General features: G+C 53.5%; 1 protein-coding gene across 2 annotated transcripts; it reads right to left on the minus strand.

Annotated features, from left to right (window-relative positions):
• Positions 1-491: 491 nt before the first annotated feature.
• Positions 492-12,040, minus strand: CCDC42 (coiled-coil domain containing 42). Of its 2 annotated transcripts, XM_066255538.1 has the most exons (7): positions 11,958-12,040; positions 11,530-11,635; positions 11,135-11,239; positions 9,315-9,512; positions 3,687-3,908; positions 3,412-3,570; positions 492-622 (listed from the first exon to the last, which is right to left on the minus strand). In XM_066255538.1, exons 1-7 carry the CDS (start codon positions 12,038-12,040, stop codon positions 545-547), a joined length of 951 nt encoding a protein of 316 aa, XP_066111635.1. In that variant the 3' UTR covers positions 492-544. The 2 variants fall into 2 exon arrangements, with proteins under 2 accessions (XP_066111635.1, XP_066111636.1); XM_066255539.1 differs by lacking the exon at positions 3,687-3,908.
• Between the last annotated feature and the right edge of the window lie 2,625 nt (positions 12,041-14,665).

Here is a 14,665-nt window from a genome sequence, read left to right on the forward strand (position 1 = left end):
GCGGTTTTAGGGTTCACAGAGGGCAGGGGTGTGGGACTTGCCCCGAGGTCAGGGAAGAGTTGGAAGTCTCACGTGGGAAGCTGTCTTCATAGTTTCTAGTGAGCCTCCGCATCCCAGTCAGAAACATCAACTTAAAAATTCTTTTTTGAAATGGTAGAAAAAGTGGTCCCAGGTACTTACCCTGCTAGTCTGCTGCCCATGCAAATACTTACTCAGTGCAAAGTCCAATGCCCAGGAGCCACTGGGCTTGAGATTTGATTTCTAGACCCTGGGCAGCCTAAGTGACCAGCTTCTCAAGAGTGGGTGCTTTGGGGAGTTCTTTCTGCAGTGGACCCTCTTCCCCATGAATAAATAACCAAAAAGAGAACGTAGGAACAAACTTCTTATAGAATTTAATGTTCAGGGATGGGACAAGTGAAGCCAGAGGGGGAAACGGCAGGTGTCCGGCAGCCGAAAGCACAGGGGTCCCCGAGGGCCGGGCTGGGAGCGCTGGACTGCAAGGTCACCGGGGGCGTCTCTCTCAGTCTCTGTGCATGGCTGTTCCTTAAACCCGGATCTGCGGCTGGTCCTTCTTCTTCACCTCTGCCCAGATGTCAGACAGGTCCTGGATGTACTGCTGGATCTAACGAGGCAAGGGGTCCAGAGTCAACCCTACCCTGCAACAGGCTACCCCGTGCAAAAGCAGAGCGTGTCCAGACATAGCCTATAAGGAGTCACCACTTTCTGGCGACTGACTTCTTCCAGCCACTTCCCAGCATTGGACAATTGTTCTAGGTGACATGGAGGCTCAAGTTCAGTAGACTAGCCTGATCAGGCAGTGGCACAGTGGATAAAGAGTGTTGGCCCGGAACGCAGAGGACTCAGGTTCAAAACCCCAAGGTTGCCAGCTTGAGTGTGGGCTCACCAGCTTGAGCATGGGCTCACTGCCTTGAGCATGGGATCATATAGACAGGACCCCATGGTTGCTAGCTTGAACCCAAGGTCACTGGCTTGAGCCCAAGGTCGCTGGATTGAGCAAGGGGTCATTGGCTTGGCCCGGTCAAGGCATGTATGAGAAAGCAATCAATGAACAACTAAGGTGCTGCAGTGAAGAATTGATGCTTCTCCTATCTATCCCTTCCTGTCTGTCCCTTTCTTTCTCTCTCTTTCAGAAAAAAAAAAGTTCAGTGGACTAAAAGCAACAAATAGCACTGGAGTTAGAACTCCTAGAGGCAGACACAGAGATAGGAAGAAGTACAAGCTGACCATGTAAAGAGGGAGGAGAGGAGAGAGAGAGGACTCTGAGTAGACTGGGGATGAGAAGCATTTAGCAGACAGTGTCTGGCCCATGCCAGGGCAGATGGCTCTCCACAGTCTGATAATCTTCAAGTTGGTTGTTTACCTGGGACCCAGAACTGATGCTTATCGTGAGAATCTTGAGTCATGGGGGAAGTTTAAATTCCATTCACTAGCTTCTGTTTTAAAGAACATGAAATCAGTGTAACAGTGTTAAGAGGGTTCCCTTCTGAGTCGGAAGACCTGGGTCCTGATGAAGCTCTGGAGAAATTGCTTCATCCTTCTTGGACTCAGTTTCTTCATCTTTAAAAAGGGAAGAGAGAGGAAAGGTTGGCTAGATGACCTCTAAGATCTCAGTTCTAAAACTTCTCCTTTTACAGAATGTTACTGGAGATAGGACTACACAGCCTATCCAAAGCTCTTAACAATTCTGTCAGACCTAATACTGGTACTATTATTGATATAATTCTTATTTTGCAAAAGAGGAAACAGAGTCAGTGAATTAAAGTAGCAAAGACTCTGTGATGTCCCATGTATTTTTTTTAAATGATAGAGGGCATGGCTGGGAGACAGACAGGGACAGACAGGAAGGGAGACAGATGAGAAGCATCAACTCATAGTTGCAGCACCTTAGTTGTTCATTGACTGCTTCTCATATGTGCCTTGACTGGGAGGCTCCAGCCAAGCCAGTGACCCCTTGGTCAATCCAGTGACCTCTGGGCTCAAGCCAATGACCATGGGGTCATGTCTATGATCCTATGCTCAAGTCATTGACCCCGTGCTCAAGCCAGTGACCTCTGGGTTTCGAACCTGGTTCCTCATCATCCTAGGCTGGTACTCTATCCACTGCACCACTGCCTGGTCAGGCTGTGATGTCCTATATTAAAAAACCATCTAACTTAGTTTAAATTTAGAATTTTTATTTTTTATTAAGATTTTACTTACTGATTTTTACAGAGAGAGGAGAAAGAGAAGGGCAGGGGGAATGAGAGAAGTATCAACTCATAGTTGCTTCACTTTAGTTCACTGATTGCTTGTCTTATGTACCTTGGCTGAGTATGCCCAGGGATTCGAACCGGCGACCTCAGCATTCTAGGCCAGCACTCTATCCATTGCACTACCACTGCCAAGACAAGTTTAGAGTTTTCTAAATTTATTAGTCTGTGGAGTCCTTTTATTCCCCCATAAGAAACTTACTAACATCTTGAGATTCTAGGATTTTCCCAGTCCAGTTTGGAAAATGCTGCCCCAGACAGTTTGGGCTTGATTCAGGAAAAGGCTGGACCTTCCATGACACTAGATGGAGTTCATATTGTGTTGGCCCTTTGCAGAACCACTTTTCCTAAGCTGTCCTGTGGTACTGTGGATCTGTTGCAGGGATCTGTTGAGAACATTATTCACTGAGTGTCTCAGAAGCCTCCTTGAGAAAGTTCAGTAAGAGCTAAGTGCTGGAAAAGGCTTCTGAGGAAAAGTTATGTTTTCTTATTTTGGTACCAGAACTGCGTGCTGCTATTCCTTCTGGTTACCAGGAAGCTCAGAGCCAACTGCTATCCTTAATAACACAAGAATCTACAGTCTTGCCCTGGCAGGGTAGCACTGTTGGTCAGTGTTGTCCAGATATGTGGGTTCCTGCTGCTGTATGGACTGACCGGGGCCAGTGGCATCTGAGCTCTAATGCTACGTGTGGAACCAGAGCAGCACTATCAGCTGGGACTTGCTGAAAATGAAAATTCATGGTTCTCGCCTCAGACCTACTGAGTCAGAGGCTCTTGGGATGGGGCCCAGCAATACTCCCTAGCTCCAAGGTGATTCTGATCCTGTTAACATTTGAGAACCAGGGCTCTATTCAGTTCATTCCTCCACTCAACCAATCACAGTCCATCTTGGGCCCCCTCATGGGGTAGTTCAGTTTGTTAGAGCATCTTAGCAATGCATGAAGGCTGCCGGTTTGATCCCTGGTCAAGGCACATCCAAGAATCAACCAATTAATGCAAAAATAAATTGAACAACAAATTGATGTTGTTCTCTCTCTCTCCCTGGAATAAATCAATCAAAAATTAAAAGAAAAAGAAAAAGAAAAAAGAACCATCCTGGTTCAGTAGACATAGAGCACCCAGCATCTGTGCCTCCTCTTACCATGTCCAGCTGTTTGTGCGTGTCCTCCAGGGACACATAAGTTGTCTCCTTCAGCTGCTTGCTCACAATCTGGAAGAGGTTCAGCGTTGCCATCTTAACGGTGCCAAGCAGGAGGGTCTTCTTGGCGGCAGTGTTCTGGATGTGTGCCCAGCGAGATTCCTGGCGAAGGGCAAAGGGAGGGGCGTGAGCGCAGCAAGTGTGTGTGTGTGTGTGTGTGTGTCTTCCTCATTCACCCAGGACACCCAGAGAGCCCCTTGCCCCGACTGGGGGCTCACCCAGATGATGACGTCGCTGCGGGCGCGGTCGAAGCGCATCTGCAGGCGCGCCAGCTCGTTGTTGTGCTGTAGGATCTCGTCGTCCTTCTCCTCCATGTAGTGCGCCAGCTTGGCCTTGGCGCGCTCGATCTTCTCCTGGCCCTCCTGCGCGGACTGCATGAGGTCGTAGTGCATGCTCACCAGCGTCTTGTAGCGCGCCATCACCTCGTGGATCTCCTCGAACTGCACGGGGGTTGGGGGCGGCTTGGGTCACTGTGTGGCAGCCGCGGGGTCACTGTGCGACTGTGCAGCAGCCACGGGGCCCCAGCCCAGCAGCCCCTGCCACCGCCACACTCCAGCCGAGCTTCCCTGGCCTAGCAGGCGGGCCCTGGCCAAGGCCAAGGGGCAGAGGCTGTGAGGCCGTTGCGGTCCTGCTGCGTGTTCCTCTTGGGTTGGTATGGGCCGTGGGCCGTGAATTGGGGGCACGCGCAACTGGACCAGGGGTGCTCAATCTTGACTGCCTGCTGGAATCACGTGAGAAACTTTTAAAGGACACCTGGCAGGCTCCGCCCCCAGATATTTGGATCAATGAACAGGTCTGAAGTAGTTCCTGGCATCTGAATTTTGCAAAACTGCCCCGGGTGGCTCTAGGGTTGAGCACTGGGGGAGGAAACAGCCCGGGCAAGGACGGTGGGGCATGCGTGGCGTGTTCAGGATGCTCCGAAAGGTTAGTGTGAATGACCCGAGTTCAAGATGGGAGGGAGAGTCGACCTGGAGAAGTAAAGCAGTGCTCAGCGAATCCCGAGGAGTGTAGACTTCATCCGCTGAAAGATTTTAGAAAGCAGAGAGAGAACTTCACATCTATAAGAGGGGGAGGAGCTGCACTTGGAGATGTTTCTCAAGGCAGTGATGATCTTATTCCACAAGAATGCGTCAGGAACCACGTTAGAGGCCAGAAACTATGCGAACGCTAGGGACAGGCCAGGGATAAGACAGCCAGACCCTGCTCTTGTGAAGCCTACCCCTTGGGGTGGTGGAGAGGGGAGGCCGCGGGACCAGTAAATAGTCGGTTGCAGCACAAGATGATAAGCCTTATCTACAACCAGCGATGGGGCCCGGCGGAGACCAGGGTGGGGGTAAGATCGGCAACACGGTGCTTTCTGGTATTTGTCCGTTTGCTGCGACCTCCCCCCAGCAGGGGCTGGAGAGCGTACTAGTGGGCAGGAGGCCTGCGGGCTCAGCCGCCTCCTTCAGCACGGTCCAGAGCCGTGCCACGTGGGCCCTAACTCGCAGACCCTGCTCTGCAGGAGAGGAGCCCTGCCACCCTTCCTCTTTAGAAGGTGGTGTAAGTACCGGTTCCAGGATGCCAGCTCACCTCCCCAGGGTTTAGCAAAGTGTGCTTCCCAGCCACCCGGGGGACACTCCCGGAGCACTTCGTTCCTCTCATGACATTTCCAACGATAGACTGGTGTTCTGGGAACTGCCCTGCTAGCCCTCCCCAAATTTGGCTCTGTCGGACAGGGCCGCCCAAGGCAGCATGAGGGGAGGTGGGAACAGCCAGCAAAGGTTTCCCGGGAGAAAGAATGGCTGACCTGAGGCCAGAGCTAGGACTGGAAGAGAGCCAGCGAGGGCAGGTGGGGGAAGGCGAGGAAGTATTACGGGGAGAGGGAACATTCTGGGGAAAGATGGTGGGGTGTGCGTGGCACGTTCAGGGTGCTCAGGAAGGTTTAGTATGAATGACCTGAGTTCAAGGTGGGGAGGGAGAGGTCGACCTGGAGAAGTAAGAACGTGTCCAGTAAACCCTGAGAAGGAGTGTGGAGTTCATCCCTTGAAGAATTTTAAGAAGCAGAGAGAGAACTTTATATCGTTGAAAGTGCACTCAGCACATGGTACGACGGCATGCAAGTTGGAATGAATGGTCCCCATCAGATTTACCAGAAGCACCTCTCCAAAACTAGATGCTGATGGCAAAAGGTCTCAGGTGCCAACCTGCAGAGACTCCCAGGACCCAAAGATGGGACACTTTGACTATCAGAATGAATAAGTGCATAGGATTAAAACGTATGAAACGTGTTAAAAATCCTTGCGTTCATGATTGTAACAACATTACCGGTCACTTTTGGAGGGTGCTGGAGAACCAACTCATTATTCTGCAAACTGTAACAAAGAATCAAGCACTTAACTAGCTTCTTCTTGGAGACCCACATAGGGAAATAGTTGATGAAGGAAAGACTGTCTTTATGAAGTCCTTTTCTGTATGGTAGTATTCTAGTGATACGCAAAAAAAGGAGGACAGAACATTTCGAGCACCCTAAAAGGGTCTTCTGTCCCCTCTTACCAGGGAAATCAGAAATGTGACTTCTGTCACCGAAGATTCACTTGACCTGTTTTTAAACACATCAGTGGAGCCATAGAATATGTCCTCCTTTATGATAGGCTTATTTTAATCAGCAGAAGAATGTCTGTGCCTTGAAAAACTTATCAACCAAATGCAGTGTAGAGACTTTGTTTGGACCCTGATTAGAACAAACCAACCGTCCAAAAAGCATATATGCAATAATGGGGGTATTTTTTTTTTTTAACATCAACCGGATATTTGATATTAAGGCATAACTATTCGATTTTTACTAGGTATGGCAATGGTGTTGTGACTCTATTAAAAAGAGCTCTTCTTAGAGTTACAAATCGACATACTTATGGATGGGAAAAAAAATGTCATTTGCTTCAAAATAGCAGAGGTGGGAGGTTTGGAGGATTTGACAATGAGTTGATAATTGTTGGAATTAGATGATGAGTAACAGGCATTTGATAGACTATTCTATTTTTGTAGATGTTTGAAAATTTCCATAATAAAAAAGGTTTAAAAAAATATTGATCAGAGAAGGTAAGTCACAAAAGGACATGTACAGTACTATTCGTAGCTAATGAATATGTAATATGTTGTCCAAGCAATAAAAACAAACATGTGGGCCCTGGCCGGTTGGCTCAGTGGTAGAGCGTCGGCCTGGCGTGCAGAAGTCCCAGGTTCGATTCTCGGCCAGGGCACACAGGAGAAGCGCCCATTTGCTTCTCCACCCCTCCCCCTCTCCTTCCTCTCTGTCTCTCTCTTCCCCTCCCGCAGCCCAGGCTCCATTGGAGCAAAGATGGCCTGGGCGCTGGGGATGGCTTCTTGGTCTCTGCCCCAGGCACTAGAGTGGCTCTGGTCGCAACAGAGCGACGCCCAGAGGGGCAGAGCATCGCCCCCTGGTGGGCGTGCCGGGTGGATCCCGGTCGGGCGCATGCGGGAGTCTGTCTGTCTCTCCCTGTTTCCAGCTTCAGAAAAATACAAACAAACAAACAAAACCCCAAAAAACCATGTGAATGTGAAATTAGGAAGTCAGAGATGTGGTTACCTTGGGGGGGGGGAAGAATGAGTTTGGAAGGGGGCACACAAGAAATTTCAATTACTTGCAGTGTTTGGTTAAAGAAGAAAGAATTAGGGCAAACATGAAGATTTGACAAAGTTGTGGCGAGTACTTGGGTGCTACCCTGTCTTTTGCGATACTTTTCAGTATGCTTAAAATGTCTTGAAAGCAATACAGGAAGAATGAAAGAGAGAAAGAGGCAGAGGCAGAGGGGGTCGCGCCGGCTGTAGAATGGCGGACAGGCTGGTGGCCAGGAATAATGCCGAGTCGAACTCCAGATGGGGCTCCCTGGTGGTCTGGATGGGGAAGGGACAGGGGCTGGATTCCAGAGATACTCAGGAGTCAGAACAGACCAGATCTGTTGACTGATGGCTGTGGGAATGAGGGAGGAGGAAGAATCAAGGAGGAGGCTCAAGTTCTGGAGAAGGCGGTGGGTGGGGGCCCGTGGGGGGGGCATGCCATTCACCAGCTCCGGTCACACGGGTGGCGGGTGGCCTGGGCACGGCAGGCAGCAGATGAGATGAGTTGTGCACTTGGTAAGTTAGATCCAGGGGCACGGGCTCAGGAGGGGGACATAGGACGGTGACACACAGGCCAGTCGCCCTCAGATCTAAGACATACATTATACCAGCTCTGAATCTGAGCCGTATCTTATCGTTCACCTGCTGCTTTAATAAAGAAGTCTTCCCTTCCCCCCTCCATTATGAAACGAATACTTCAGCAGATTTCTTAGAATAAAGAAAATAACACGGACTCGGGGCGCGTGCCTACGTAAATTAGGTCAGGACTTCAGAAAGTTGTGCAGCCTGTCTCTCTGCGGCCTCCACAGACACTGACCCACACCTGAGAGGGCACACCTCCTCGCCCACTCTGCCCTGGGAGGGGTCCTGCCTGCGTGGCCACACGGGGGAAACAGCGTGGGCAGCCACTGACCCTGGCGGCGTCCACGGGAGGCCCAGGGAACTGACTGGTCAGGGAGGAAAGTAGAGGGTCTGGAACAAAGGCCAGAGGAACACTTAAGGGAGGAGCTAGCCTGAGGAGCCCCCCAGAAGAGTCTGAGGAGGAAGGACCAGAGGCAGGAAAAAAGTAGAGAGGGAGGGAATGGGTTACAGCGGAAAGGGCAGAGGGTGTTTAAAGGAGAAGTGTCAACAGTGTCAAATGCAATTGTCTTTTGAACAATGCAGGGTTTCGAGGTGGTGATCCCCGGGCAGTGGAAAAGCCGCTTTTAACTTCTGACTCTCCCGAAACCTAACTGCTGCTAGCCTGCTGTTCACCGGAAGCCCTGCTGATCACATAGACGGTTGGCTAGCACAGGTTCTGTGTGATATAGGGATTTTATGCTGTATTCTTACAATAGCGGAGTATGCTAGAGAGAAGGAAGTGTTGTTAAGGACATCATACGGAAGGGAAGATACATCTATGACACTGTGCTGTCTTTATTGAGACTGTAAATGTATGTCATCTGTTTTAGGCTACATGGTTCGTCTAGGAGTTTTTTTCAAATTGTCTATTGGAGAAAAAAAATCACCTATAAGTGGAGCAACACAGTTCCAACCTGTGTTGTTCAAGGGTCAGCTGGACTGCAGGATGCACGGGTGGGAAGAGGGTGGGGCAGTTCCTGGAACTCTGGCAACGGGCGCCTTTGGGAAGAGCCCTCGTCAGAGGCCTGGTGGGGCGGCAGAGGAGCGGTCAGAGGCCAGGGCTCCGGCCCTCCCAGGCTGGGGGCCCTGAGTGGTTTACCAAACCTCGCTGAGCCTCTGTTCCCTCTCCCATAGTGGTCACCAAATGGGTGGCTTTCCTCTGGGGGCTAACGAGGGGACTGGACAAAGTCACGTGGGCCACACTGAGTCCGGGCCCAGCACACGCTAAGCTCTCAAGCTCCGCCTGAGATCGGGTGTTTTAGGGTTTCTCTCCCTTCCTTTCCTCATTTCCTCTCAAGTAAACAGCAACATCAGGGACGGGGGAAGCAGATTAGAGGCAGGCAGAACTCATCACTGGTGCTGCCAGAGAAACCTCACTCCTCCGACACACACACCACCCTCCCACCGTCACTCACACAGCCGGCCGTCACTCACACAGACACCGGGACACAGCACCCAGTCCCAACCTCGCCAGGTGCCTTTCCAGCTGCCCTCCAGAGCTGGATGCACGTCCTCAGAATGAGGCGGCCACCCCTGCGGAGGGTCCCCAGGCCCCGGGGCAGGGGAGGTGGGGCTGAGGACGGCCCTCCCGCTGTCCCACTCACCTCGGAGGTCTCCACCACCCTCTCCAGGAACTTGTTGAAGACGGAGTAGTCCTGCACCTTGGCGCTCAGCTGCTGGTGCCGCAGCCGCAGGGCGGCGATCTCCTGCTTGGCCCTGGCCACCTCCCGGACGCGCTGCCTCCGGAGCTCTCTCTCCTTGTTGGCCTTCTTCAGGGCGCGGATCCGCTTCTGGTCATTCTCCTGGGGCCGGGGAGGCGGGGTCTGTCGGCACCCGCCCTGCCTTCCCTGGGCCCAGGTGGGTGACCCGACACCCCCCCCCCCTTCCCGCACAGGGCCTCCGTTTGCTGAGCTCAGGTCACCCCGAGGACGGGCAGGGACCATCCACGTGGGCAAAGAAGGCTGACTTTTCTCCCAGTTTGGTACGTGGTGCCTCGATTTCTCCAACTGTAGAAGTGAGAGGCAATGGCCCCTTCTTCTTCCCAGAAGCTGGGGAGACTGCTCAAGTCACAGGGAAGTGAGCGAGGCGATGGGCCCACTGCGGGGGGCCTGGCCTCCCAGAGAGCAGGTGCTAGTAGCTCGACTAGGACTGGCGTTAGACTCAGGCAGGGGAGATTCAGGTGACACGATGCCCAGAAAAGGACACGAGGCTCAGCTACAGCCAGCTGACCCCCTTCTCCTTCCTTCTGTAAAGCCCACCCCCAAGATGGGAGGGTGAGCCCACCCTTCACACCGCACTGTGCGGCTCCTTTCCCTCCTCAGGGGCTCCGTGAGGCCACCGGATGGGCACGGGTGGTGGTGGCATCTGGAGGCACGTGGGAAGGCACAGAGGATGTGCACTGTGTCCCGAAGCCCAGGAGAGGACCAGAAGGCCCTAATCCCGTGGCTTTTTCTTAAAGTCCAATTGTGCCTCGCAGTCCCTTGAGGAACTTTTAAAAATGTAGTTGCTGGTCCGACCTCAGGCCTGCTGATAGCACGGGGAGAGGGGAGTCCCCAGCCTGCATTTGTAGCAAGGCTTCCAGGGTTCTGAGTGGCTGGACTCTGGTGGCCGTTGGGAGAACCCCTCACTCTGCATTTCCTGCTGCCCCAATCACTCCCCTAGCTCTTCTCTGGTCAGTAAGAAGCACTGGACCTCTGGAGAAATGCCCGGGCCACCAGCTTCTTTTCCCACCTGGTTTAGGCACAGAGCAAGACCGAAGATGCTTAAGACCAGCCCCCAACAGAAGCCAGCGACAACTCCGTGGGGCGGGGCCAGGCCCTTTCTTCTTGGAGAAATCTGGATTTTTTAAAATCACTCCTCAAAGGACCCATTGAGAGGAATTGTCTCAGAATGCACTCGGGTGCCTGGTCCTTCAACCACCCTCTCCCTCCCTGGACCATCAGTGTTAGGAGGGGTGGGTGGGGTGAGTTGGGAGGACTAAAACCCTGTCTGATTCATTTCTGTATCTCCAAGTGCCTGGCCATGACTGCAGCACATTCATTCATTCATTCATTCATCAGGTGAATGGTATGTACCAGGTATTGGCCAGGAAACGGTAAACAGAAATCTAGGGGAGACTGACAGATAAACAAGAAATCACAGACATCAGTAAGTGAGGACATAGAGGGAGAAGCCCCAGGCATTGCTGAGCACTGAGGAGACATCTGATCCCAGGGGAGGAGTCCCAGAAGCAAGGAGGAAGAGGAGAGACAGGAGGGGGAGGAGGAGGAACGGGAGGGGAGAGGGAGGGAGGAGGGGGGGAGGGGGAGGAGGAGGGGAGGGGGAGGAGGAGGGGAGGAAGAGGGGGAGGGAGGAGGGGGAGGGGGAGGGGGAGGGGGAGAAACAGACGAGGAGTGGCGGTGGCTGGCCCTGGCCTGCTGCCTACCTGGATGAACTGCTCAAACTTCTGAATGTGGGACTTCAGCTGGGCCTCCTTGATGCCGAGCTCTTCCCAGCGCAGGTTCAGAGCCTCCATTCTACGCTGAAATGTCTGGGGGTGCAGGGAGCCAACAGGTCAGGACGGTCTCTGACAGGGGACCAGGGAAGGCCCCAGCAGCCCCTGCCTAGGTGCCTCTGTCCCCAGGCCTCCCACTTCCCACCCCCTGCCTGGTTCAGAGCAGAGTATCCTGGGACACTGGTGTCCCCCCCACCAAGGGCTCGGGTCATTTCTGTCTCTGCAGAGAACACAGAACCAAGACCCAGGACTCCTGCGGCTAGCCACGGCCACAAATGGAAGGGCTGTCCCTGTGGCACTCCCGTCCCCCACCCCCTGTCCCAGACCTCCTTCTTCTGCAACATGGCGTGGTGCATGATCTTGGCCTCCTTTTTCTTCTCCAGTAGCTGGATAGAGGGGGACTCTGACTGCTCCTCTATGTGGGGGAACTTCCTGTGCAAGACATGGCCAAGAGGGGCCTGGGCAGGCTGGGACTGGGAGTAGCCGTGGAGACAGAAGGCCATGGGGGGAAGGGAGTCCCATCCCGATCTGGGTGCAGGGAATGGCGTGTTGAGAGGGAGAGAGGGCTGTGCTGATGTCCGGGAGCAAGGCGAGGCAGGGTGCTGGGGGTGGGGGCCTGGGGGTGCCAGGTGCTGGGGTGGGGCAGGATGATTTGAGACTGGGTTAAAAGAGTAGGAGGGGCTGGAGGGGGGGGCACTGTTGGGTTAGGGAGGTCCCCGGCACAGAGGGCGCAGCCAGGGCCCGAGACACTCACTGAAGTAGGTGTAGCAGCCGCTCCCCATACTGCAGCCGGAAGTACTCGGCCAAGTCCTCCTCCTCCATGATGCCCAGACTCATGGCGATAGTGAGCTACCGGCCCAGGCAGCCGAATCTTCACAGTGAAGCAGTGGGGGGTGGGGCTCTCGTGTCTCTTTTTTGCTGGATTTTCAGGGTCCGCAGAGAGTATGTGCCCGAGAGACTCCTGGGAAGATGGCTGGAGGCTGAGATCAGCAGTGACCAGAGATCTGGTTACCTAGCAACAGGTCACCTGGTTCTATGGACCACACATGAACTCAGGCTTTGCCTTCTGACCCCTGACCCCACTCTAGCTGGGGTCCTACTCTCTGCTCCCGCATTTATTCCTCAGGAACTTTGGGAAGAAGTTGGGCCTGCCTAGATGCTGGTGTCCAGGGCAGGAAGGGAGGGTCCGGGCGCCCGTGGCCGAGAAGCAGGGCTTTGGTAGAGGGGTGCCCTGTGGGGGAGCCCTGTTCCTAGGGCTTCCCTCCGGAGGGTGGGTGCAGGCGTGTGCGAGGGTGAGGGAGGAGGCTGGCTTGGGACAGATGGTCAAGAAGAAAAGGAGAGAAGCAGGCAGGTGCTTGGCTGAGGCAGGGCTGGGCGTAGACAGAAGGAAACTCGGGACCTGTGGGTGGAGGGGAGCCGGCCTGAAGCTGGGAACAGTGGTGGCGAAGGGTGTGTGGTGTGCGTTTGGAGGGATAGGCAGAAAGCCAGGGGACTCAAGAGGCCTTCCCCGGACTACAGAGGGGGCCAGGGGCAAGACCCTTGGAGGGTGACGGACGCCAGCCTTTGAGGTTGGCAGAATAGTAACAATATGAAGACATGCCAAACCATGGTACCATAGATGTCACGTATTTTACGTGTTTCCCTTAAGAGGGCTTGCCTTCCTTTACCCTCAGGGTGTTGGACATCAGCTCATTTGGCCTGAGGTTCAGCGTCTGCATTTGAGACCCTGTGTGTGAGGCGGGTCCTCGGGGAGGTAACAGCCCTGCTCCCTGCTGCCTACCCCCCCCCCTTGCTCCCAGCTGCGTTCTGCACGCTCTCCCTGGCGGGGCTGCGGTGGGTGGGTGTCCCCAGCACCCTCGGTGTCCGGAGCTCGGCACCGCGACATTGCCGGTCCTCTGGCGCCCCCTGCTGGCCACCTGACCAGGCCCTAAATCCTGGCCTGGGAGAAGGAGACTGGTGGGGGGCGCTGCCAACCCCGCCCTCCCCCACGCACACCCCGCAGCCTCTCCTCCAGAGTCCGCCGCCTCCAGCCAGTCCCGTGGGCTCAGCGGAGGCCGCAGTATGGCTCCCAGCCCACTCGGGACACACCCGCCCACCCCCTCACCATGCCCACACAAGAACACCAATAAAGAAGGTAAGCTCCTCCGAGGGGTGTATTTCCCTCCTCGTGTGTCCTTAGAGCCTGGCACAAACAAATTGGGGCTTCCCTTCTTCCTTGAGGGGGGCGGTGTCGTGCCAGCCCTTGAGCAGGAGGCTCTCTGTTTCTCGAACCACCAGGTTGACCTCGTAGGATACAGACCCATCCTCGGTTGCATCCGTGGCATCAGTTGGTCCGGGCCAGGCTGGTGCATGCGGATGCGACAGCCTTTTGTGCCTGTGTGCCCCTCACATCTGGAAGCTCTTTGGCCGCTTTCTCTGAAGCTTGCTTGAGAGTCATGAGAATCTTCATCTTCATCATCTGCCACCACCCTCTGTGGGGTCTCACCGTCTTCCCAGGGGCTCCACAGCAAGAGCAGGGCTGTCCGAGGTTCAAAGAAGTCTGTGCCCAACCCCCTTGATCCCCCCTCCCCAGCCAGCCACCTCCGCTATCCTGATACTCGCCTCAGAGGCATTTAGCAAAAATCTCCTAATGGATGTAGGTCGTTGGAAACCAATAGATTTATTTTCTGTTTTCTGTCCTCCAAGACAATTATCAGCTTAAAAGGGGGGGAGGAGGAAAGATCAGGGAAAAATTAGGTTAATATCTCAAAAAATATTATCCTGCCATACAGACCAGCATGGTGCTCGGCACGCAGTTAAAGTACCAAATATGAGAAAACTATTTTTTTATTATTATTATTCATTTTAGAGAGGAGAGGGAGAGAGAGAGGAGAGACAGAGAGAGAGAAGAGGGGAGGAGCTGGAAGCATCAACTCCCATATGTGCCTTGACCAGGCAAGCCCAGGGTTTCAAACCGGCGACCTCAGCATTTCCAGGTCGACGCTTTATCCACTGCGCCACCACAGGTCTAAGCAAGAAAACTATTTTTTATCTACGTTGTATTCCATTCTATATATGTCTTACATTTCACATGAGTGGAATCATGCAAACTATATTAAATATAGTCATGTGTCACTTAACGATGGGGAATATGTCTGAGAAATGCATCGTTAGGCAATTCTGTCCTTGTGCTAATATTGTAGTGTGTGAACACAAACCTAGATACACACTTATATGGTCTGGTCTATTGCTCCTAGGCTACAAACCTGTACAGTATGTTACTGTGCTGAGTATTTTAGGCACCTGTAGCACAGTGGTCTTAGTGTAGCTAAAAAGCTCTAAACATAGCAAAGGTACAGTAAAAATATGGCACAAAAGATGAACAACAGTCCCCCTGCACAGGGCACTGACCATGAACGGAGCCCGCGGGATGGGTGCTGTGCTCAGTGAGGTGGGGGGGCTGGTTTGTGACTGGGAAGGCCT

The sequence above is a fragment of the Saccopteryx bilineata genome, chromosome 2 (genome assembly GCF_036850765.1).
Source record: "Saccopteryx bilineata isolate mSacBil1 chromosome 2, mSacBil1_pri_phased_curated, whole genome shotgun sequence".
Lineage (NCBI taxonomy): Eukaryota > Metazoa > Chordata > Mammalia > Chiroptera > Emballonuridae > Saccopteryx > Saccopteryx bilineata.